The sequence below is a fragment of the Suncus etruscus genome, chromosome 6, assembly GCF_024139225.1.
Source record: "Suncus etruscus isolate mSunEtr1 chromosome 6, mSunEtr1.pri.cur, whole genome shotgun sequence".
In the NCBI taxonomy this organism is placed as follows: Eukaryota; Metazoa; Chordata; class Mammalia; order Eulipotyphla; family Soricidae; genus Suncus; species Suncus etruscus.
In genome coordinates this window covers 70628610-70653480 of record NC_064853.1, presented here as the reverse complement: position 1 = coordinate 70653480, position 24871 = coordinate 70628610, and the positions used below count along the sequence as shown (strand labels likewise).

The window sequence follows — 24871 nt, the reverse complement described above, 5'->3', positions numbered from 1 at the left end:
GGCAGGTTGGAAGAGAGGAAAGGAAGGACTTTGTCAAGATTCTGTGGGCACAACGATGGGACATTCCATATATAATCACAATGAGAGAAACTGAGGTCAATGGATTTAGAAACTAGCATCTTGAAAGGAATAACAAATAATAATATCATATATTAAAATTTGGTAATCTGAGCTGCTATTATTTAAGTTTCTGGTAAAGTTCATGTGTTCACCAAACTTTATTATTGACTCATCTAGATATTTAGTTTTGGTTTTGGGCCACACCTGGCTCTGCACTAAGGGATCACTCCTCAGGGTGCTTGCAGGACCATATAGGGAGCTGGTAACTGAACTTAGGTAGGCTATGTGCAAGGCAAGTACCTTACTCACTGTATTATCTTTACAGCCCCTCATTAAAACATTTCAAATAACAAATAATTTTCTTGATGTCTCTTTTGAAAACAAACAGGCAAACACAAATAGTAATAGTAGTTGATTTTCTCCCAATAGAGAGATTATATGGTTTGGGCAGATGAAGGTATTTTCCTGTAACTGGAGATTTAGGAACTGTAATGAAAGTAACTGATAACCAAAATTTGGTGGCAGCTTACCAACTAGGAGTTGTTTTACTACCCAAATCATTAAATGTCTGCATTGATCAGGGGCTGATTGTCCCCAGTGCCAACTTTCTTAAGATCCTTTGGTTATCCCTTCATAGTTAGATCTTCAGCTTATTCATAATTGATGTGAATTATTAGACTTGCTATTCCTGAATTCCCTTCCGGTTCTAGTTCTTATGATGGTCTTTGCTGATTTAAACAAATTTATGAGGCAGGTAAATAGATAGGAAGCATTGTCAATCAATACTTTATTAAGAACACTTTACTTAGAAGGAGAAAAAGGAAGGAGAGCAAGGGTAAGGAAGAAAGAATATATTAAGTAAAAACCTGTAACATGATGACAGCCTTTCAACAAACGGGGAAAATCTGGGTGTTAAGATTAAGGTCTACCTTGTGGTGTTTTGGAGAATTAACTTGATAAATATATTGGCATATATCCTGTATATGGCTCAGATATCTTAGCAACTGAAAGCAAGATACAGCTTTATGCCTGTAGGCAAAGCAACTTCTATAGCACCTACAACAAAAATTCTTTCCAGAACCAGTTGAATGAGGAAAACTGCTCACCAAAATGACCCAATGAAACCAGGCTGAGCATTCTGATAGTTTCTGTGAATTCAATATAATAATTCTGTTGCAGAAAGAAAATGACAAGTGTCTTAAATAAGTGAGCAATGATCATTCTTTCCAAGAAGACCTATCTGCAATTTCTTTAAAGATCAAAGTGTATTTCTGTTTAAGCAGTGATGCAATAGTCCTGCGATGGACTAATCTGGTGTAATCTCAGACTGAACTAATATTCAAAATGGCAAACCAGGATAAAACCTAATGAGGAATTTTCTCCCACTTATTCTAGCTTCTGCAGACTTTACAAGCAAGCCTCTCAGAAAGAAGAACTACTGCTGAGCAAATCTTGAAGAAATCAAATGTTTATCGAGCACTAATGAGTAAATAAAGATTTGTGCTCCCTCTGCTGGATCATTATAGCAATATTAGAGCAGAAAGGAGCCATGACCAGTGTTGGCATCTTTGGCAAACAAAGTCAACTTGGGTGTACTAAGAAAACCTTTCATTCATTTTGACTTCAGACTAATTCTTTAAGGAAAAAAAATCCACTTTGATCAATAAATACTGACAATGGTCCTCAAAAATTCTTAAGACTAGATCCCAAGCTGGAAATACCTATAGTCCTAGACTATGAACCTGCTAGCTGTGAGTGCATTAGTGATGTGAGAATTTATTTATCAACAGACACAGCAGACTCTGCCAAGATTTTTAAGATCCAGATCTTTAAAGTGGGCTCTGGGGAAAAAAATGAAGTCCAAGCTAAAGTTTTGGAGTTTCTTTTGTTTTATAAGAACTGCTCCTCCAAAGTTAAAATTTATACTATTTATATCCTTTCTGATAATGTCAAACATTAGGCTTGATTTTCCAAATCATTAGCATGCAGAAGAATGACCTCATGGTGAACAGATGCACTTGGCTGTGAGCTGCAGCGATTACATCAGCCCCTCCCAGCAACAGAGGGAGGGAGGGCGCCTGCTCCAGTTAACCCTTTTAAGGGCATCTCTGCTGGAACCCCTTCCTTGGAAACATGCAGGGAAACACAAACTCAGTTCCTAGTTGAAGAGTGGATGTGTAAAACACATATACATAACATATGAATAGAATACATGTACTCTCATAGAATTGTGTCAATAGTGGCCAATGTTTTAAAACTGACTCAGATATTACTAGACAATAAGGAATAAATTAAGAAAGGAAGGTAAACTGCAGGACTAGTGAAAAAGGAACTCAGTACTATACAGGAGCATTATCCTAAGTAACAGAAAAGGAGCTTATGAGTTAATATGTTCTACAACATATTCTCACTGCAAACCTAGTGAGTGTGTTTTTATCAGGGTATTATCATAAGTAATGGACAGAACAAATATGAGGTACTATGTTCTACAACATTTCTGACTGCAAAAGCAATGAGTTTGTGTTTCTAAGCTTTTTATAAATAGCAGACATCCTGTATTCGCTTAATCACAACAAACCAAACAAAATCCTTATGGGCAGTGAATGCATCAGGACCAAAAATGCATTCACTTGGCCAACATGTTCTTTAATGACAGGTGTGGGTGATGAACAATGGTCTGGGGCCTGGAAGAGCCATGAAAAGGGCATTTTCCATGAGTGGTATGAGATGCTCCCTTTAGAACATCTTTACATCACCTTCTCCCTCCTCTCCCAGGATTCAAGGCTGGTATTAAGTCTTTTCCTCTCAAATGGAGGCTGCTTGATGCTCACAAATACAATGTGGAATGAATTTGGTGTTCAGGTTACTCTCCTGCTGCATTATCAACACAGTCTCTTGTGGTTAAGATCCAAAGACAACGTTGGTTCCCCTAATTCCACAGACTGAGCATCTGCACAGGAGCAGGAGCCCAAGGCTCTGCTTTGATGCTGCTGCTGACCGGGATGGGCTGATTGGGTCCTCAGTGCACTGTGGGAGTTTAAGCTGCTCAGGGTCAATTTTTCCAGTTGGCTTGGTGCTTGTAAGAGCAGACTTTACCTCAATTTCTTAGTCTAAGCTGACTGACTCATCTGGATCTGAGTCATCTGTATCCAAAAATAAAACAACCACAACCCTGTGAATCTATAAAATTTTTTTTCAGCTATAAAAGTGGTAAGAGAAGGATAGGATAGGAATACCTCAAAGCAAAGACAGCACAGAAATAGTGAGAGAGAGTGGGGGAGGCCTGAAAATTATGCCTATATTGAGTGCAAAAATGCTCTGTTTCAGGGCACTGTCCCCTAATTCTGTTCAAATCAATTTCATTTCTAGTTTCTTCTAATCACGTTTATGCACAGATATACAATGGAAAGAAAAACATCATGTCTGCATTGCACTGTATTTATGGGCTGGTATAATGTTTATATAAAAAGTTTTACTGCTCTATATTCAATACACTAAGCTACAAACCAGGATAAACTAAAATACTGAGGTTAATAACTGGAAAAGTGGAAGGATCAGGGCATGTCTTGATAGGCCACTTTTTGACTTCACTTTTCTTATATGCAGGCTCCAATGCCCATTTAGGAGCTGTCAGATATTTTTATCTGTGAAGTAACTTTGTCAAATGTAATATTCTGAAGAAGCCTGTCTGTAAACCTCTCCAAACAGCAGGTGTTTTTTTTTTTTTTTTCAAACAGCAGGTTTTAAAAACTTCAAATTACTTCTGGAGTCTCAGAATGTTATCTACACATGAAATCATCTGAATTGGCTTAAATAATTGTGAATTTTGTAAAAGAGAAAAGTAATTTATAGAAAGGTTAAAGTATACCAAGAAAAAAGTTTGTCAATTATTTTTAATAACAACTTAATTAGGAATCTTCAGAATAACCCTTAATTGAGCTAAGGAATGTAATTAGCTATTATTTCTTTTGAGAAACAAAAGCCCACTCCAGAGTTAAAAAAAAAAAAAAAGAAAACATATCACCCAAAACCAAAGCAAACCTGTACTGAAAAATTAACTCCCAATACTTTACAAGAATAAGAAGTTACATAAGACTTTAAAGAAAATTAGCTTTGCTATAGATTTCCATGTTCTTCGATATGAAAACCAGAAAAGCATTAAGCTATGAAGTTAGGCTGTGAAATCTTCATTTTCCTTGAAGCTGATTCAAACAATATTTTTTAGAATGTTGGCAAGTACAGAAAAGAATTCAATTTACAGCTGTTTGAGTTTCTTTTTCTAATGTAAGAAACATTCATGCAGGCTTTAAGTTGGAAGCTTTTCTCAGGTTGTTTGGATATTCCAGTTCAACAAAGATCAATAGAGGCCATCCCTGGGTTTCAGGATGCCTCATTATGTAAATCGCGCCAGCTCCAGCACCTCAGCCGGCCAGCTTGCTTATCTCCCAGGCCTTCTGCCTGCTGCTCCTGGCTCTGTGTGCAAGAGCAGGCCTCTCCCTCTTATCTCCCAACAAAGCTCTGAGAGGCAAGGACTGAAGCCAGCGATGTTAAACAAAGATGCATGGCTGATTTTATTTGTAAGTGATTTATTTCACTGAATTTAATTTCTTTCACTTTGTGTGTAAGATATTTGTTAACCAGTCAAAAGAGGAGAAGTACGTGGGGAATCAGAGACAAGTGACCCAGGTTCGAAATCTATTAAGCCCTCTAACAGTTGAAGGGAGGAGGAAGTTCCTCATGGAGAGTTTCCGCATGCGCTGATTAAATACCCCCATTTACTGTGAGAAACAATTAATCTGCAATTATATAAAGAAATGGACAAGTCATTTTATTCTTGGGCAAAAAGAAAAAAATCCACAGTAATCATATAACAGTTAGGGAAGCATCCCCGTTTCACTTTCCAATTGGGAAATACAAAAAGCAAGACTGGGCAAAGATAGAGGAAATTGATAAGACATTCTTGAAGATTTCCATTGGCCTGATAAAGGAAAGTGATTATAAGTCAGTTTGAAAACATGTTCTACAGCAGGTGCTGCTCTGGCCGGCAGCTTGTCTGCATGACACGGGCCACTCCAGAGAGCAAGTGTGCTCAGTGTGCTGTTGTAATGATGGACCAGGGGAAACTGTCCTCCCATTTCTCCTGCATTAATCCCTGACCCAAGTATCTGGGCAGCATAATCCCCATTTAGCATTAGTAGCAACGGCTTCTACAGCGAGGAACTCTTTTTGTGATAAGTAAGCACTGAGTGGGGCATTGCTTTGAAACACCATATTCCCAGCTCAGCGAGAAGCCCCCACTCCTGAATGAACTGGAACACATGATGGAGAAAAAGTTCATTAACCTTGCTAGATTCGGAGGTTAACAGGATCGCTGAAGAAAAAAGAACCGAGCGAACAGCTTGGATACCAAACAAATGAAAATGGATGTCATCGTTCCTTTTGATATTCATTAGTTGATTCAGAGTGAGAGAGCTCCTCTTAAATTTGCACACATTTATCTGTGAAAAACAGGTGTACATCTGCTCCTCAAGTGCATCTTAAGCATGTGCGGGGAGAATAATGTAGACAACTCACCCGTTCCACTGAGGGAGTAGCTGGGACAGGGAGAAAAGACTTGAGCTGCAAAATCCTCGAACGTCATTACTTCACGATGGTTCTGAATGATTGCTTCAAGATATAAAGCTCGCTCTTCATAGCTGCAGGGATTGGGTTAAGGAATCCAGTGCTCATACAGAAAGACGTGCACCAAATGTCACGGTCTGATTTGCCTTAAATACAGTCAAGCAATTTAGGTGGAAAAAAAATCCATTAACATCCTGTCAGAAAATTCCACATCAGTCATAATGAATGAGAAAATCTCTATTTTTGAGGTGTAGATTTTTCTTACAGACTTCAATTGCATCCCAAAATAATTTCACTAAAATTATGCACACTGCATCAGATCATTAAGGTAGAATCAAACAAATACAAAACAGAGGCATTTCCTGTGTTGCCACAGACAACTGTGGGGCCAGGTTGAATCTTGCTCCTTTCCTAGATCAGTGGGTAAAGCATTCTTCTCAGACTTCTTGATACATCCTGCAAGAATTGGTGAGAAAATTGTGCATTCACTTTTTAGAAAATAAGAAAACGTACATTACTAGGAAGAGGGCAGACCAGGAACTCATGCTCCAAAGGGAAACCATAGTCTTAAGCCAAGACTGCTTATGAGCATTATAAAATAAGAATGAAGAAAAGTGGGAGAATCTAACAGAAATTATACAATGCAATAATTTAGAAATAAAGAAAGGTAGAAAGAAAGGAAGGAAGAAAGGAAGAAAAGAAAGAAAAAGAAAAGAAAGAAAAAGAAAAAGGAAGAAAGAAAGAAAAGAAAGAAAAGAAAGAGAAAGAAAGAAAGAAGAAAGAAAAAAGAAACTATGCCTATTGCATTTTAATTAAAACTGCAGTCTGGAACACACGCATTCAAATGTGTAATCAAAAACCAGTCACCAATAAAACTTACAAGCGTAACACGCTGAAGCAACTTTCCAGCTGTATTAATAGGACCCCTGCGTGTGACAACCATTCACAGGGCAGAAAGCAAATCTTCTTCTTTTGTGTGTAGCTTCTGTTTCCTCAGAAGGTGAATCATGCACTTCCAATACAGGATAACGTCAGAACAATTCAGCAGTGGATGGCAGCACCGTATGTATGACTTCATGAATTAACACTTGGGGAAATCAGCATGATGTCTCATTTTCCCTTTCCTCCTTCCCAACAGCAAAAGGTAAAAGTCTTCTTTTAGTCCTTTTAAAAATCATGCTAATTCTTCGGAAAACACAGAAAGTGTGGCTCACCATTTGCTGTTTATTCATAGCTCCAAAGGGAAAAACAGTAATTCCAGCATTTCTTACTATATCTTAAGACTATCTTTGCAGAATGAGCTCTTATAAAATATATGTTGTTGGTCCTCATAATACTGCCAATTAGCTTTCAATCGATCTTATGCTTTAAAATAGGGAAACTGTCTTTTTCAAAATTTCTTCTGACAAAGGGCATACATAGATTTCCCAGTGCAGCCTCGGCTTCACTTTACTCCAACTATAGTCAGAGATAAAGAGTCATGCCACAAGGAGAGCAGAAGCATCCTGGGGCTATGCTGGCCAATAGAATAGCTACAAGCCATATGCAGTTCTTGAAACATAATTAAAAAAATAGAAACTCGGTTCCTCTGTCCCACTATGCTCTTTTGCACACATGAGGGCCCTTTGGGACTAGACTGTACAGGTCCAGAATAGGCCCCATGTCCCAAAGTGCACTAGAGGCTAGTACTTTTGATTCCAGGTTCCCTACTGTATTTGCTCTCTGCAACTTTCAAAAAAAGGGAAAATGTATTTAGAGGCCTCCAAAGTGACCCTTCTGAGGATGTCAGATCTTTTCTAAAGGATGGTCATACCATATTCCTAGCCCTGGCAGCAGGAGCCTGAACAGGCTTCTGTACAGTGGGCTGAACTCCTGGTGACTTGCCTTAATGAACAGGCCGCCAAACTTCCTCAGTGAGAGGCGTGTGCACAGGCCCAATTCTAGAGGGACCTACTAATGCCATGCACGTCTCATTATGAACACATTCATTCTGCACAACACTTGGCTGTCACCGTGACTCTCGGCCCTCCGTGCATGGCCCCAGCAAGCCGCTGGTCTGGGGAACAGCAGGACGTTAGGCCTGAGTGGCCGTCTGGCGAACAGGCACTCTGACACTAAGCTGGCACGTGCTGGCCCAGCAGGGGCTGAGCGAGGCGTGACAAATTACTCAAAGAGCTGAGCTAAACTTATGGCTGACAACCACCTGAGCCTTTGGACAGCCATGGCCCCACTGTCAATGCTCAATTCATGGTTCTCCTTTTCAGCCCACAGGCTGCTGTGGGTCTGGGTTAGAAGCAGGCGTGTCCCTCTAAAGACCTGTCATGCTCTGCCTCGAATCACCCTGCTGTTTCCTGAAAGGCCCCACTGCATCCAACACATCCACATACAGTGACTGGGACAATGGTGAACAAAACAGAAATGCGAATGCAGTTTGCTAAATATGCTATGGAAGCCACATATCTGGAAGAATGGCTGCCATGTAGAATATCGTCTAAACTGACTCAGATAGCAGCTGTCATTCTCATTCTGGATAACCTTATCTGATTGGCAGAAGCTTGGACTACTTGTCAATGTTGTGAGATCTGGGCTCCTAAGAACAAGCCTAGCAATGGAGTTTGCAGCTCCAGTTGGTGGGTAGGGAATGGGACTCAAGGAGACAAAGATCAAGATTTGACATTTCTCTGGTCTAACAGCGATTTATGTATGGTCTGACTCCTAAATGAATACATGATGGGTGACAACAAGCACATAAAGGTGCTTCTAAAATGAGAATCTAGAGGAGTCAGGGCTTATGTCCTAGAAGGTTCTGGAGTTCACTGTGTAAAGGCCCAAGTATGTGCACTCAGCACTGAGTCCTGTTGAGCCCAGGCTGGGGTGGAGCTGGCAGCAAAGCGTTAACAGTGCTAAACTGGGTGTTGTCATGTAGACAAACATCCATTAGGGACTGGGGTGAGACCGGGAGCTCATCAAATGCATTTTCACTTTGGCCCAAGCCAGGGCATGTAAACAACATGACAAAGAGAAAACAAACATCCAACTCTGGCAGCAGTTAGAAACAGCCAAGGAGCTTCTGGGTGCCAAAAATCAGTTAAAAAAAAAAAGGAGGTTTGCTATTTAACTGAATTATGTGCAGAATTATTATATGAACAAGGCAAATAGGAGCAGAGCCACTTGATTTTTTTTTTACCCAAGATTCTTAAGGCTTTGATCCCAGTTGCTCTCTATAAAAATAGGCATTTCTAATGTATTTGTTTTCATTGATCATTTTAATTTTTGTTGGGGCATATCTAGCGATACTTCAGCCCTGGCATTCAAACCTGGCAAGGCACTAGTTCCATACCTGCTGCTGTTTGGGTATTTATAATTTAGACATCAGTGGGCCTATGTGATTTTTCTCCTCATGCATAATACATGGGAGGACAAGAAATGAAAGCTGAAATAATGCTGGGCAGTGACCTCTGAAAGAAAATGGCTAACAAGGCACCTGGTCACAAATGCAATAACCATTTCAGTACTAGCCAATGCCCTATTGTTCTTTTATTTGGATTATACACTTTGTGAAACTTAAAATTCTGTACTGAATTACTTGCATTGAAAAGCACACACACACACACACACACACACACACACACACACACACACACACACACTCACACTCACACGGATCCTGGTACTGGGAAGAAAAAGTCCAAATAGTGAAGGATTTTCTTTTTTAATATTTTTTATTTTTGTGCCAGACCTGGCAGTACTCAGGGATTACTCTTGGTTCTATGCTCAGAAATCACTCCTGGCAAGCTTGAGGGACCATATGGGAATCTGGGGATTGATGATGGGTTTCAGATTTGCAGACTGAATCTGGGGATTGAATCTGAGTTGGCCACATGCAAATGCCATACCTACTGTGCTATCACTCTGGCCCCTCAAATGACTTTCTTAAAAGAAGAATTTTCCCTTGATTATACTCAATCCAGAGAACATTCAAATGATTAACTAGAAAACCATATGTTTTCCAGATATTTTGAGGATTCTTTGTTTGTTTTGGGGGGCCACACCAGAAATGGTCAGGGCTTATTTCTCTTTCTTCTCTCAAGGATCACTCCTGGACCATATGTTGTGCTGGAGATTAAACCCAGGCCAGCCTAAATGGCCTACTTGTAGCACTATCACTCCAGCCCCCTAGTTTCTAACTACCTTCTCTATATTTTCAGGTAAGAATTTTATCAATTCTCATCAATAATCCTCTATTTAGATATAGAAGTAGTAAATCCTCAGTAGTCGTATTTTGTCATAAACTTCCAAGCTCTTTCAAAGAATTCTGTTGGATAACAAAAATCTGCAATTCTAAAACCCATCACCAACTTTATTCTGCTTCTTATTTGTTTTAATTTTTATAATGATAGCGGCAACTTGATAGGAAGGAATGCGTCTTTTTATGCAAGAAGATGGGTCTATGTATGAACTCCAGCCATTTCTCCCACCAGCTGGGAACCAGTGGAGGCTGCTATAAACATCCAGCCTCATCTCTTTATATGCACAACAGGGTGGCTGGGAAGATAAAGTGGAATCATATCATGAAGCATCCTCCCAGATTCCAGATTTCCAGAGAAAAGATATAAAATAAGAACTGTCCATGGTGACCCCATATTGAGCTGTCTTTCATAGGAATCAAGTGGATAAACATAGAGAACTATTCAGCTGGTTGCTTTTCTGGACAAGCTAACCTCCTTTACTAGAACCTCATGTTTTTTTTTTTTGTTATTTGTCTTTGGGGGGTCACACCTGTTGGTGTTCAGGAGTTACTCCTGGCTCTGTGCTCAGAAATTGCTCCTAGCAGGCTCCGGGGACCATATAGGATGCCGGGACTCAAACCACCATCCTGGTGGTGTAAGGCAAACGCCCTACCACTGTACTATCTCTCCAGCCCCTAGAACCTCATGTTTTAAGGTCAGTTCCAGCTTAAAAATAATATTGTTCTATTTTTCTGATCAGAAAACTAAAGCAGGGGCCGGAGAGATAGCATGGAGGTAAGGTGTTTGCCTTTCATGCAGAAGGTCATTGATTCGAATCCTGGCGTCCCATATGGTCTCCCGTGCTTGCATGGAGCCAGGAATAACCCCTGAGCACTGCCGGGTGTGACCCAAAAACCAAAAAAAAAAAAAAAAAGAAAAGAAAAGAAAATAAAATTAAAGCATGAACAATTCAAATGACTTTCTTGAATTAGTTACTCAGAAGTGGGTCACAGGAGGCCTAGTGTGAGGCAAGGAGACATCAGTACTACACTCAAGTTTTCAGATTGTTCCTAGAAGATGTCTAGATTGCTCTTCAAGTTTTGTATAAGGTCAACAGTTACTTATACCTACTGTCAAAACAATGGGCCTATTCAAATACATCCACAAATACAAGACATAAATTTTGGGCTAGTGAAAAAATGGTTGAAAGGTTATTTGCAGATCTGAAGAGATCAAAACTTTGGAGAATGGCTTAACAGAGAGTCATGCTGGGTGATGCAGGGAAGAAGGAATATTCAGAAGTTGTGGTAAAAGTAGCCCTAGATAGATGCAGTGAAAAATCATGTGTACAGCCAAGCTGGTGGACACATTCTGCAAATGAGGACAGATACAATGTCACAGAAATCTGGTGAAATCAAAGAAGAAATATATAAGATCATTATATGAGACCAGGAAATTTTGAGTTAATTTTTTTCTATAGTTGCACTACTGGCAACTTTGAAAACAGAGGATATCGAGAATAATTACTAAAATATTTTCATGTAGGGGGCAAAGTTTTTAAAAGTGATCTAAGTATAAATCCTGAAAATGTCCACTGACTGGTTCTCACAAATACAAATTATGAAAAAGCTTAACATCACCAAAACAACAGAAAGAAACATGATTTAAGGCATGAAGAGACAGTCAGCAGAATAAGAATATATTTTCAGCTTATTTATTCAAAATTTCATGTCAACAGTGGACTCCTCTATGTTTGCCCAATCTATAATGTAAAAAATCTATGACTATATTGTATATAGCCCCTTATACATTATCTCTCCTCCCCCCATCAAACTCATTCCATCCTCTAGTCCCCTCAATCCTATTCCATTATCCCTCCCTATTTAACCCTCTTATCACAGTTCTTAACTCAGTAGGTACTGAGACCGACCTCCTGTCCTACCCGCTTCCAAAGCAAAAGGACACCCTCTCAGCCCCACATCTCATGCCCCAGCAAGAAGTTGCAACCACCACTCTTGCTGACTCATTCTATGTACCTGACCCTTCTCACACTCCCTCTTAAATGTTGAATGTTGCATGCTACCAGATTCAGCTCCAGAAGGACCCCCAGCTCAAAGACACTGCATGATCTCTTACCGAGGCAAACCATTTCTCAAACTCAATAAGATCATGATGTGGGATGAAAAGGTGCCCTGAAAAAAAAAAAAAAAAAAAAAGAAAAGGTGCCCTGGATCTCATCCCCCCAGGAATATCTCAAAAGATTTAATGGGAATATCTATATTAATACCGCAATAGTTATACTTCTTAGTGTGTTTATTTCCAAATGTAAAGATAGCTTCCTCCATCCATTTAAAATTATGATTTATTATTATTTTATCAATTTCTTTATTTTTAATTATTATTTTATATTACTATTTTAAAATTTCACTTGTTTTGGTTCAGGTTGGTACAAAATTCTAGGAGAAAAAGTCTAGCTTTGGATAAAAGCTCATTGTCAAAACCAGGGCATAGAGAAAATATAGCCATCATTCTTATCCCCCAAAGCACCAGCAATATAATATGATACCATTCTCTTTTGTATAGGCATACTAAAGAAGGGGAAATATTATGTATTGTAACAAGCTCTTATCTAATAGGGATAAGAACCCATAAATTTTATAATACAGTATCAACTACCACCCTGAACACTTGTCAGGGGACTAGACATGGACTCCATGTGATTGGACAGTGACTGTCCAACCCCAAACCCTATATCCCAATCATAGAACCGACACAGTTCCCTGCACCAGGAATCAAACTTCCTCAGGGAGTTCCTAATACCAGGCTAGCACCAACTTGCACCAGATTGATATGACAACCTGACGACAAGGAAACAGCAACAACTTTATCTAAGAGCAGGTTGCCCTACCTCATCACCTAACGATAACATGAAATTAGAAGGCATTCGGTTCTTTGCCCTGTACAAAAACCAAGATCACTAATTACAGAAGACTGATTTTGACAACCGTGACTGAGCAGAACTCTTCCTGGGACCAATAAGTAAGACCCTAGTCTAGGCTCCGGCCTAGGATTTGTACAAAAAACAAGATCTCTAATTCCTGAGATCTGACTTTGACAACTGTGACTGAACAGAACTTCTGGACCCATAAGGAAAGACTCTATACTAGGATTTGTTCTAGGATCTGTGCAAAAACCAAATTTACTAATTACAGAAGACTGTCTACAGCAACCGTGATGCAGCAGAACTTCTAGAACCATAAAGACTCTATCCTAGACTTCGTCCTAGGAGTTGTGCAAATACCAAGATCTCTAGTGACAGAGGATTGATTTAATCAGCCACAACTGAGCAGAATATTTCCTGGTGCCATAAAAAGACCTTGGGATTTGATAATGAGCATGTCCGGAGTTGTCACCATGACAGTATGCTTCAGGAGTGGAGAAACCTGGAATGTCTTTGGCCAAGAAAATTCCCTTTTTAATATCTCCAAAACTTACTATGCCTATGCAAAAGAAAACAAACAAACAAAACCAAAAAACAACCTTGCCACACTAGCTTTCCTCTGTTATTTTTTCTTTCCCTTTCTTTTTTTTTCCTTTCTTATTACTGTTGTTTTGTTGGTTTTTTCTTGTTTTTGTTAAGCTTTTTGCTGTTTCTAGTTGTTTTTTGTTTTGTTTTGTTTTCCCACAGAACCACAGAACTTGAATAATTTTGTTCTGTCTCATGAATTAAGGGGAAAAAAATTGGATGATACAGGAACAAACAGTTGCTTGAAATTTGAGTGGAAATAAAAAATGATCAGACCTAAATGTCAAACCCAAAGTCAACAACAACAGAATCAAGATCCCCAGTCTACAACAAACTACACACTATACTATCTGTCCAGGGGGCAAAGGAGGTATGTATCAGATGCATCCTGGGAACAATGGTGGAGGGAGACCAACACTGATGGTGGGAATGGCCCTGATTCACTGTCACTATGTACCTTAAATATAATGTGAAAGGCTTGTAATTCACATTGGTCACAATAAAAATTATATTAAAATAAAAGAATCTCATGCCTAGAAGACTTACAAGGAGTATGTCTCAATAATAAAAAGACAGCCCAATTTTAAAATGGGAAGTTATTTTTAATATATCTTCTTTAGAAAAATAAATATCAAACATATAAAAATACCGAACATCAGATTGTGAAAAGTCTGAAGGGGTATCTGGGGAGAAAGATTAAGGAGATAACTATGTATCAGCAAATACTAGGCAGAGAGAAGAGCTAAGAGTCTTAAGTTTAGAGATGATTTTGAAGAGTGAAAAAGAGGAAGATGCAATTCTAAGGGTTCCTGCTGCCTCTTGTCAATGGGTTGCAGAAGTCAAGGAGTAAGAAAGGAAGATAGGGACTGGAGTGATAGCACAGTGGTAGGGTATTTGCCTGGCATGTGGCCAATCTAGGATGGACCTCGGTTCGACCCCACACACCCATATAGTCCCCTGAGCCAGGAGAGATTTCTGAGTTGCATAGCCAGGAGTAACCCCTGACCGTCACAGGGTGTGGCCCAAAAAAGCAAAAAAAAAAAAAAAAAAAAAAAAAAGAAAGACAGAGAGAGAGAGAGAGAGAGAGAGAGAGAGAGAGAGAGAGAGAGAGAGAGAGAGAGAGAGAGAGAGAGAGAGAAGGTTACAAGGACAGAGACAGGTCATAGAGCTTGGGGAGAAGCATTTCCTGAAAACATCATGCACTTCTGTATCCTTAACTTGTTTCCTAGGATCTGCTAATCAGAGACTCCACAGGTAGACTAGGTTGGCATTTAATCATGCTAAACAAATGGATAAAATTCCATAATAATCAAGAGCAGATGTCAGTATGGCCTAAAGCCATACATCACTCTCTATAAAGATTTTGTTTGGTTTTTTTTTTTATAATATAATGCAAATTTAAATTCTAGTACTGTTTAATATCCCAAATAAATGAATCATGCAAAGTAAATACCACTGCCTGTAATGGATAAAGAAGATGACTTTACTGAGCAATGTAACCAAATTAAATGGATGTTTGGAAAAAGGAAATTAAACACATGGAGGTATAAGATATTAGATTAGATCTCAAACCCAATGAAACTCTCCTGGAGAGGAAAACAGTCTAGTACTGCTAAGAAAGAAGCAAATATCCATCTAACCAAGTTTAAGAGTAATTCTCAGGAAATGGTAAGAGTAAACGGAAATGAGAATAGATATTTTCAGCCTATTAAATTACATATTTTTGGAAGAGGTCTGCTCTCATTTTTAATCTGAGAAGCTCCCAGGGTGCAATGGGTTTTTTGATACTTATTTTTATTAGGAATGTTCAAACCAGTTCTTTCCAGGGTACTGATTTGTGAAGCACGTCCTCAATCATACCATTTTTCCCTTTTCCTCTTCTCCAGTTCCCCTAGTGTACCTCACCTTTTGCAAATCAAAAGTGAGAAAAGGCCCCATGATACTGTTACTCTATATCTCACATCAGTAAAATCATAAGTGACAAGGAAATCAGTCACTTGGCTTATTTAATGTCTAGGGAAAGTGCTGTCAAATGAGTGAACAAGGATTCCACAGGCTGAGTCTCTGATGAAAATGACCCAAGAAAGGAGGAATCAATATGAACAATAGAAAGCCCAAGTTATACCAATAACTTGGTTTCTAGAAGAAAGAGAGTCACATGAACAGTTTCTCTTTCACAGAGAGATTCATGTAAAAATATGGCATATTAGGAGTGAAAAGGTGCACTCTTAACCTTAGATATGGAAATAATCATTGCTAAAATTTATGGGAATTTAATATCCATAGATTAATATCCATGGATTATGAGGACAATAACTAGGATTAGGAAATTGTCTTTAAACAGCTTTAATCCTCTATGTCAACTTACAAACGGGTGGACAAATAGCAGTATATGTGAATTTGAATTCTTTTTATTCCTTTTTTTTTTCAGTTTTACGGCCACACAGAGCAGTGCTGAGGGATCACTTCTGGTGATATAGAGGAAATATAGGAAATAATATGCCAGGCCAGTGATTGAACCAGAGACAGAGGTATGCAAGACACATGTACCTTGTCCCTGGAAGTCTCTCTGATACAAGGATTTTAAATTTTAACTTCATTTTTATTGGTCCTGACTGATAATTATTAGTCTATCCTCATTTAAATTGTATCACCCAATATTTATGCTTCAACCATTCTATTTTAAAAGCAAAACCAATTCCATGTGCCCTATAGATGAGCTTATATCTAGAACCATTCTGAAAAGAAAAAAGATATTTATGAGAATAAAAACGAATTAAGTCTACAGCCATACCACCCTGAACGTGCCCGATCTCATCTGATCTCAGAAGCTAAGCAGGGTCGGGCCTGGTTAGTACTTGGATGGGAGACCTAGGAATACTGGACACTGTAGGCTTAAAAAAAAAGAAAGAAAGAATTGAATAGACAAAATGTTTCTGTGGCTGAGATTCTGGTTATCATTTTTTGAAAATTCTAAGCTGCAGCCCATTAATAACTCATTGGGGTCCAGATGAAACTGAACTGGGCTCAGGCATGGCAGAATAATATGCTCCAACATTTCTGTACCAAGCTCAACACCTAATTTCTGTTATTATTTTTTAAAAACATTTTTAAAATGTTTCTAAAAACAATTTTAAAGAACTATTACTATTTTTATGCTGGTTAAATTTTTGAGACATAATTAAATTTCTCTTAAGCTTATTTAAATACAATATGTATAAATATAGCTATAAATAAAGAATTAATACTAATTTCCTATAAAATATAATGGTTTAACAGTATCTAAGTTTTCCAGGAAAATACTTATCTCAACATCAAACGACAACAAAGTACAAGAAAAATTAGGGGTTTACCAGGAGTAAATGACCCAGAAACCAAGGGGAGCAGCTTGTGAGAAAGAAGCCACATGGCTCTTCCAGCTTAAATTATTCCCTGGTGCATAAAATAGGTACCTAGGACACCTGAGAGATAAGAACCAATGTTGACCCACACTTGAAACTCCAAACATCCACAAATTGATCAGGGCAACAAATACTCCTAGAATGATTCAAAGTGAAGTGGAAATTTGGGGGAATTTTAAAGCACCAAACTTCTCCAGGGAGATAGCAAGTGGCAAAGTTACGTGTGCCACTTAATATTAGAGTAAAAAATTACAGAATGCAAGTGGCTCATCAGGAGAAGTTACAGCAAGTGAGGCAAGGATTAAGCTGTTGCACTGGGGGGGGCACTGAACATGCACATTCAGTGATGTGAGAGAGAGAGAGAGAGAAGAGAGGAGAGAAAGAGAGAGAGAGAGAGAGAGAGAGAGAGAGAGAGAGAGAGAGAGAGAGAGAGAGAGAGAGAGAGGGAGAGAGAGAGAGAGAGACGGAGACTGTCTTGAGGGTGGCGGAGGGAGGGTTACTAGGGAAACTGGTGGGAAATGAACGCTGTTGAAATGATGGGTGTTGGAACACTGAAACTCAACTATAACAACCTTTTAATTCTATCTCATGGTGATTTAATAAAAAAAATGTTTTTAAAAAATGGGGGCCAGAGAGATAGCATGGAGGTAAGCCATTTGCCTTGCATGCAGAAGGTCGGTGGTTTGAATCCCGGCATCCCATATGGTCCCCTGAGCCTGCCAGGAGTGATTTCTGAGCATAGAGCCAGGAGTAACTCCTGAGTGCTCCTGGGTGTGACCCAAAAACCAAAAACCAAACCAAACCAAACAAACAAACAAACAAATAAAAAAACAAACAAAAACAAAACAAAAAACCTGGCCAGAGATTGGAAAAAATCCACAAAACCAGCTGTACTATGAACAACTAGTAACCACAGTGCTTAAATAAATAATTTAAAAGATTGGCCAGAGAAGCTCAGAAAGCACTGTTCTAGAGCTGTTGTGATTGGGAAAATGGCTTACAGCAATTTAAGGCAAAAACACCTCTCTCACTCCTTTTATATTTGTTTCAGGCTTTGGGTCAGTGTTAGCTTTAAAAAAAGTATAGGTGGGCCCGGAGAGATAGCACAGCGGCGTTTGCCTTGCAAGCAGCCCATCCAGGACCAAAGGTGGTTGGTTCGAATCCCGGTGTCCCATATGGTCCCCCGTGCCTGCCAGGAGCTATTTCTGAGCAGACAGCCAGGAGTAACCCCTGAGCACCGCCGGGTGTGGCCCAAAAACCAAAAAAAAACAAACAAAAAAAACAAAAAAAAAATGTATAGGTGAGAAATACAGTATAGGGGTTAAGGCTCTTGTTTAACAGGGCTTTGATTTCTGATCACTGAGCACAGAGTCAGGAGTAAGCCCTGAATACTGCCAAAAGTGTGCCCCTAATGAAAGAAATTTAAAAAAGTGATAATTTGGAAATATACAAATCATTTAATTAAGAGAGAAGAACTTTTTGTTTTACTTCCAAGGTTGGTCACAACTATTTCTAGGAGCTGCTCCAACAACTGATTTCTATAAGGATTCAACTAACATTTTCCTCAAACATCTGCTAGTCTTAGACTTAGGCTGTATAAAGAAAAATGTTTAGACCTAGATTCTGCTAAAAAATAATTTATTTTGATACAGATCTAATTCCTTGAGGACAGTGCTAGACCAGAGAAAAAGCAGAAAATAAGCTTTTCTAAAAGAAACAAATATCAGAATTTGAAATGCTCTAGTGATGACATATGAAATGATATATACAGACTTAAAAATAATGGGGAGTCCCATCTTGACTTCACTTGGTTCTGCTTGAGGGTTATATTTGGGTTTGCTTTGGAGTCACTCTAGGTAGTCCCCCAAGAAGCACAGGGTGATGGGCAGTGAACTTGAATACAGGGTGCTATAGGTGAAGCATGTGCTTAGTTTTCAAAATTATTATTTCCACAGGGGAGAGCACGAATGCAGCCCCCCACTACCACAAATTATGCAGTTGAGTTTCCCACATTTGGGGAAATCGCAGGGGTCAGCACATCAGGAGTGCAATGGATAAGCCTCGCCCTGGGGAAACTACCTTCGTGATCATGGTATCTTCCCTGCCAGGTAAGTATTCAAAATTATTTCTTAGGTCCTTTGTTTTTCTGCATTAAATGGAAGCTTCCTTGGCCTAGGGAGAGAGTTCAGAACTGGAGACATATCCAGCTCCAGTTTTCTGTGCTAAAGTTTCAGGTTAGATTGCCAGCACCAAAGCCTCCTCTGATCCCAAACCCAGAACTTCTAGGTGCTACTCTCAGCACCCTACCTAAGGAAAAGAATAAATGAAATTAAAATGACCTGCTTTCACATATTATGTAAAAAATCCCCTACCGGGATCCTGCTCATTCTTATTTAAAAAGAAAGTTATATTACCAACAGAACAAACCTGAATGCTGTTAAAAGAGAAAATTCCCAGCTCAATACTCATTACTCAATACTTTCCTCATTCGGGCCTCACAGAATCACTCGATACCATCTTCATGACTAAAAATATAACTGCAGTATTACTTAAAATGATAATCACATCATTCTCTTATAAATTAAGACACTTACTCTTGGAAAAATAACCAAATTGAATTAAGTGTGTCTTTTCTTGATAGATCAAAAGCAGCTCCATTAAATTAACAATTTCCTATTAATGGCATGAGACATGACCCAGTTAAGGAAATATTCTTTAAAATTATTTTGTATTTTATTTAAAGGGAGCTGGATATTTCCTCATAATTCAAATATAAAACAGAATTATACTGTGGATCCCTAGACACAAGACCAGATATATTTGATGACATAGCTCACACATACCAGAAGGTAAGGTTCTTCTTTCCCCGATTCTTAATTTCTCCCTAATATGTGCCAGAAACAAACCTATCCATTCATTCAATATGTACTGAGTGGGTCCAAAGCATCCATACTTCAAATATAAAAAAAATTACTCCCTTGATCCTCAGTTATCATCTAAGTTTTACAATTTTTAAACATTTACTTACTTATTTATGTATGTATGTATGTATGTATGTATGTATGTATGTATGTATGTATGTATGTTTTTGGACCACACTGGCTGCACTCAGGGAACACTCCTGGTTCTGCACTCAGAAATTGTTCCTGGCAGGCTCAGGGGACCACATGCTGCTGGAAATCAAATCCGGGTCTGTCCCAGACAAGGCAAGGCAAATACCCTACTACTGTGCTATACTTTCTGTAACTAATGATCAAACTGAGTGTTAAATTTTGGGGAGGAATTCTTTTTTTTTTTTTTTTTTTTTGGTTTTTGGGTCACACCCGGCAGTGCTCAGGGGTTACTCCTGGCTGTCTGCTCAGAAATAGCTCCTGGCAGGCACGGGGGACCATATGGGACACCGGGATTCGAACCAACCACCTTAGGTCCTGGATAGGCTGCTTGCAAGGCAAATGCCGCTGTGCTATCTCTCCGGGCCCTTGGGGAGGAATTCTAAAATACACCATGATGAGGTTACAGTACAATTAATTTTATTTATATTATAATGTCTTATTTGAAAAAAGGTTAGAATTTTTATTTATTTATTTATTTATTTTTTGAGCCATACCCTGCAGTGCTCAGGGATTACTTCCTGGCTCTTCTCTCAGGAATCACTCCTGATGGACTTGGTGGACCATATGGGATGCCATGGAGAGAAACAACCCTCTGAAATGACCCAGTTTATAATGAGCAGGGCTCAAACTTAAACTAAAAATTGAATTCTCATATAATCTAGCAATACCCTCCTAGGAATATACTCTAGGAACATAAAAACACAATACAGAAAAGCCCTCTGTATTTCTATGTTTGTTGCAGCACAATAGCCAGAATCTGGAAACAACCCAGGTACCTGAGGACAGATGGGTGGCTAAAGAAACCGCAGTACATCTACACAGTGGAATATTATGCAGCTATTAGAAAAAAATATGAAATTTGCTTATAGATGGATGGACTCAAGATTATTATGGTGAGTGAAATGAGTCAGAGGAAAAGGGATAGACATACAATAATCTCACTCTTATGCGGTATATAAGAAAAACAAGAGATTGTATGGTAATAATAGCCACAGACAATAGAGATGAGAGCTAGGAGAACCAGTCCAGTGTAGGAAGCTTGCCATAGAGAGTGGTGAGCAACAGGTAGAGTAGAGAAGGGTGCACTATGGCAAAGATAGTTGAAACTGATCACTCTGGACAAGAACTGGATGCTGAAAAGGGAAAATGTGACATGCAAGGCACCTCTCTATTAACATTAATGCAAACCAGAGTGTCAAAAAGGAGAGGTAAAATGCCTTCCCTAGAAGAAGGCAGGGGTGGGTGGGAGAGAGGAAAATGGGCACTGATGGCAGAGAAAGTGCACTGGTGAAGGATGGTGTAAGTTCTATGACTTAAACTCAAATATGAACAATTTTGTAACCACTGTGCTTAAATAATAAAAATCATTTTATAAAAGATTACAACAAAAAACTTGTTTAGTCAATGGGTTCTAAATACTATAAATACACAACTTAACTACTGTCTTATGCTATCTTATGCTATCTGAGTTTAACTGGAATATTACTTCTGTTGAATGTGCAAAGTTCATACTAAGTTAAATTACAAATTGTTATTTGGTTCTAATAGGAAGAATGAAAATAGACCAGTTATACGGTTCTCTTCCTTTCAGCATCAATACTGTACAAAATAAGCTGGCAATTTTTACAGCTAACCCAGTGAAGATATTGATTTTTATAGCTGAATTATTATCAGTATAACTGACACAAGAGGTCAGAATTTAGAACAATAAATTACATTAATTCAAACCATTCAAGTGCCAAGTCACCTTCTTGGTCTCATGGCCTTCAACTGCCTCTTCCAATCAACAGGGAAATGCTGATTTATGCTTATACTTTTATGTATACGCTCTAGGAATTGGAAAATTGAACAAATTCAGCTGAAGTAACTGCTTATTTCTGGCAACATTATAAAGATAATCAGTACAAAATTCTAACATTTAATTTATTAACTCTTGAATGAATATCTTTCAGTGCTCTTCATTATAAATTTTGAAGTCCCAATATGTTTCAATATCAGAATATAAGCATTTTCTTTGTAATTAGCTTTTGTTTCAAAATCAGGACATTGAAAACTTGTATGAATGGAACTGAGTTATCCAACTACTCTCTTCCATTGCTCCTGCCAAATACTTATTTTTAAGTATGTGGCCCTTGGTATCATTATTAAAGGCACCAAAGAGGATAAAATTGCCTGGGAGGTCAGTGAAGGAAAGAGAGACCAGAAACACATGCCTGAATCCATGAGTCGTGATGTACTTGGACTCTGCAGATGTGGGCTTTGAGATCTGGAACAAGCACTTTTTCTCATAGAACCCCAGCACCTCATCTGGGAAAGGAGGCTCAGGGCCAACCTGCGGACCCCATAGTGTACACCTGAATGCCAAGTCCCCAGCTGGGACAGGGCCTCTCTGTGATAACAGTGGCAGCTGCTGGGTGCTGCTACACCCTGGCTAGTGGAACTTACCAAAGAAGGAGCAGCTGGCAAAGGAAATGCGGGTGTGTGGATCCCCAGCATCACAGAACAGGGGATGGAAGGAAGAACAGGCTTAGAGCCAAGAGCTGATCAATAACTATAGCCTGTGCCATGTCAGGCATCTGGCGGAGGCTGCAAGATTTTTCTGTCATGGAAAAGTGCCAAGTAACCTCCTTTGCTCATTGCCTGCAATTGTTTCCTTCAATCAGTAGGGCAATGCTGCAGGGCAAGTGTTTTTTAGACAAGGATCAGGAACCAACATACACTACAATCATGGAAATGGGGGGTCTACCTACAGTGAATTCTGAACCTGGTCAAGTGTATCAATGATTTACTCTGTAAGCTGATGTTTCTAGGTACCTCCCTACTCCCAGTTACTACTCAGAACTGCCACTTCTAGAATTTCTTGTGTTCTCTTTAACTGATCTGATCTCCAGATTTCCCCAGATCTATATGTTGACATGGACAGGGATTCTCTCTGCTTTCTTGGAACATCATTTTTTACACATTACTCCAGGAATGCCTGTTCCCTGTCTTATTTTATTTTGACTCTGAGAGTCCAGGAGAATAGTGAATGAGAGAATTAAACTTAATAGCAACAAATTCTATGTATCATTAACTAATCAAGGATAATGTTTTTTATTTCATAAAGATTGTAAAAATTAGGGCCATATAACTCATGGTCCTAACTTAAAACTGATGTAACATAATTGACTTATAGAACTCTCTTCCTAGAGTATCTAGATTGTGTAAGAGACTCTGTGAGAAGAAAGTCTGTTTTAACCTTTACTGTGAAGGTAGACATTGTAGAGCTTGTCTTTCAGCTCTACAGGGACTGAAAATGATGCAGGGATAAAATGATGAAGGAGACAGGAAGAAACCTTCATAGACCCTTTCTTTAGAAAACACACCCAAAGAAAGAGAAAAAGGTTTCCAAGTCTTAGGACTGGGATGGGCATCAGTCTACACCTAACATTGTTGTTAATGATGAGGGAGGTTCCTGAGGAAGGACGCTGGGCTGATGACAGACAGGTGATGGGCTGGTAGCCAAGCACGAAGCCTCAGGCATAAGAAGGTTCCAGGCAGAAGAGCCTTCAAAGAGCAGACAGGTATAATGGAAAACACAGAGAAGCCTACAACCAACCATGCACGACACATAATACATTTTAATCTCTGATTTCCCAAAAGAGCTGCGTAAGGTAATTATTTTTTTAAAATTATAATTCCTTTATTAAGTACCATGGACACAAAATTGTTCATGATTGAATTTTCGTCATATAATGTAACACCACTCTTTACCAGACCACATTTCTTGCCATCAAAGTCCCCAGTTTCCCTTTTACCCCTCCCCCACCTGCCTCTCTAGGGTAGGCATTTTACTTCTCTGTTGCTCTGTCTCTGTCTTTTTTGGCATGGTGGTTTGCTTTATTGTTAATGAAGAGGCACCATGCTTTATCCCGTTCAGCACCCAGTTCTTGCCCAGAGTGATCAATTCTAACTATCAGGGGTGACAAACACGCAGCTCTTGGCCAAAATGAATGCGGCTGTTTGCCTCTTATCATGATTTTGTATACTGTGGCTCTTTGCCAAGTTTGGATTTTGTTCTGCTGCTTCTGAGGAGGGACCTCTGAGGAGAGATCTCCGAGCGCGTAGTCCCGCCCCCAGGCTGCGTCCTTCCGTCTCCCATCCCTTGGAAACAACTGCACGGGCCAGCAAGCGGGGGACCCGTGTGCCACATGTTGTGTCACATCTGGCCGTTAGTTCTGAGTGTGGAGGACGTAACACACCCTCACCATCACTGCAGGATGTTGACCCTCACTCAAAATGGCAAAATGTAATATGTTTTTAATATATTCTTGTTAAAATTATATGCTTTTGTGTGAGTGTTAGTTTTGGCAGGTTACTGTGTGGTGTGGCTCTCTGACTCTCACAGTTTAAAATTTTGGCTCTTTGTGTCTAACTTGTTCGCCACCCCTGTCATAGTGGATCTTTCTCTACCCTAACTGCACTCACAGCTCTTTATGGCAAGCTTCCTACCATAGACTGGTCCTAATGCTTTCATCTCTATTGTTTCTGGATATTATTACTACAATACTGACTTTTATTTTCAAGGTGGTATCTCTTAAGATGGAAACACATACTTTTAAGCAACTAATAGAACTAATAGAATATTTAAGAACTAATAAAAAAAATCCTATTTGGGGTCACTGAAATAATAGATCTTTTATTGTGGTTGTTTTGTTTTGGATCAGAGACAGTGGTGCTCAGGTTACTCCCAGCTCTGTTCAGGGATCCTTCCTGGTGGGGTCAGGGTTTAGGTCAGGTTTAGGTCACAGAGATCAAACTGGGGACAGCCACATGCAAAATAAGTGCCTTAATGCCTGGACTATCTCTCCAGCCATCAGATGATTCATCTTTAAAAATATGAACCACTTAGAGGAAGACTAAGGGTTGTGAAGAACTAAG

General features: G+C 39.2%; 1 protein-coding gene, 1 non-coding gene and 1 pseudogene across 2 annotated transcripts in view; 1 reads left to right on the top strand and 2 right to left on the bottom strand.

Moving 5' to 3' along the window:
- RALGAPA2 (Ral GTPase activating protein catalytic subunit alpha 2) overlaps positions 1-24871 on the bottom strand; it is a 342879-nt gene that overhangs the window by 23785 nt on the left and 294223 nt on the right. Inside the window, exon 39 of the mRNA XM_049774320.1 lies at positions 5635-5756. Coding sequence (XP_049630277.1) covers positions 5635-5756 — 122 coding nt within the window. The remainder of the gene's footprint in view (positions 1-5634; positions 5757-24871) is intronic.
- Positions 16218-16333, top strand: LOC126012827 (uncharacterized; annotated as a pseudogene).
- On the bottom strand, positions 18791-18954 carry LOC126012485 (U1 spliceosomal RNA). The gene has a single exon (XR_007496948.1). It is a non-coding gene; the product is annotated as a U1 spliceosomal RNA (small nuclear RNA).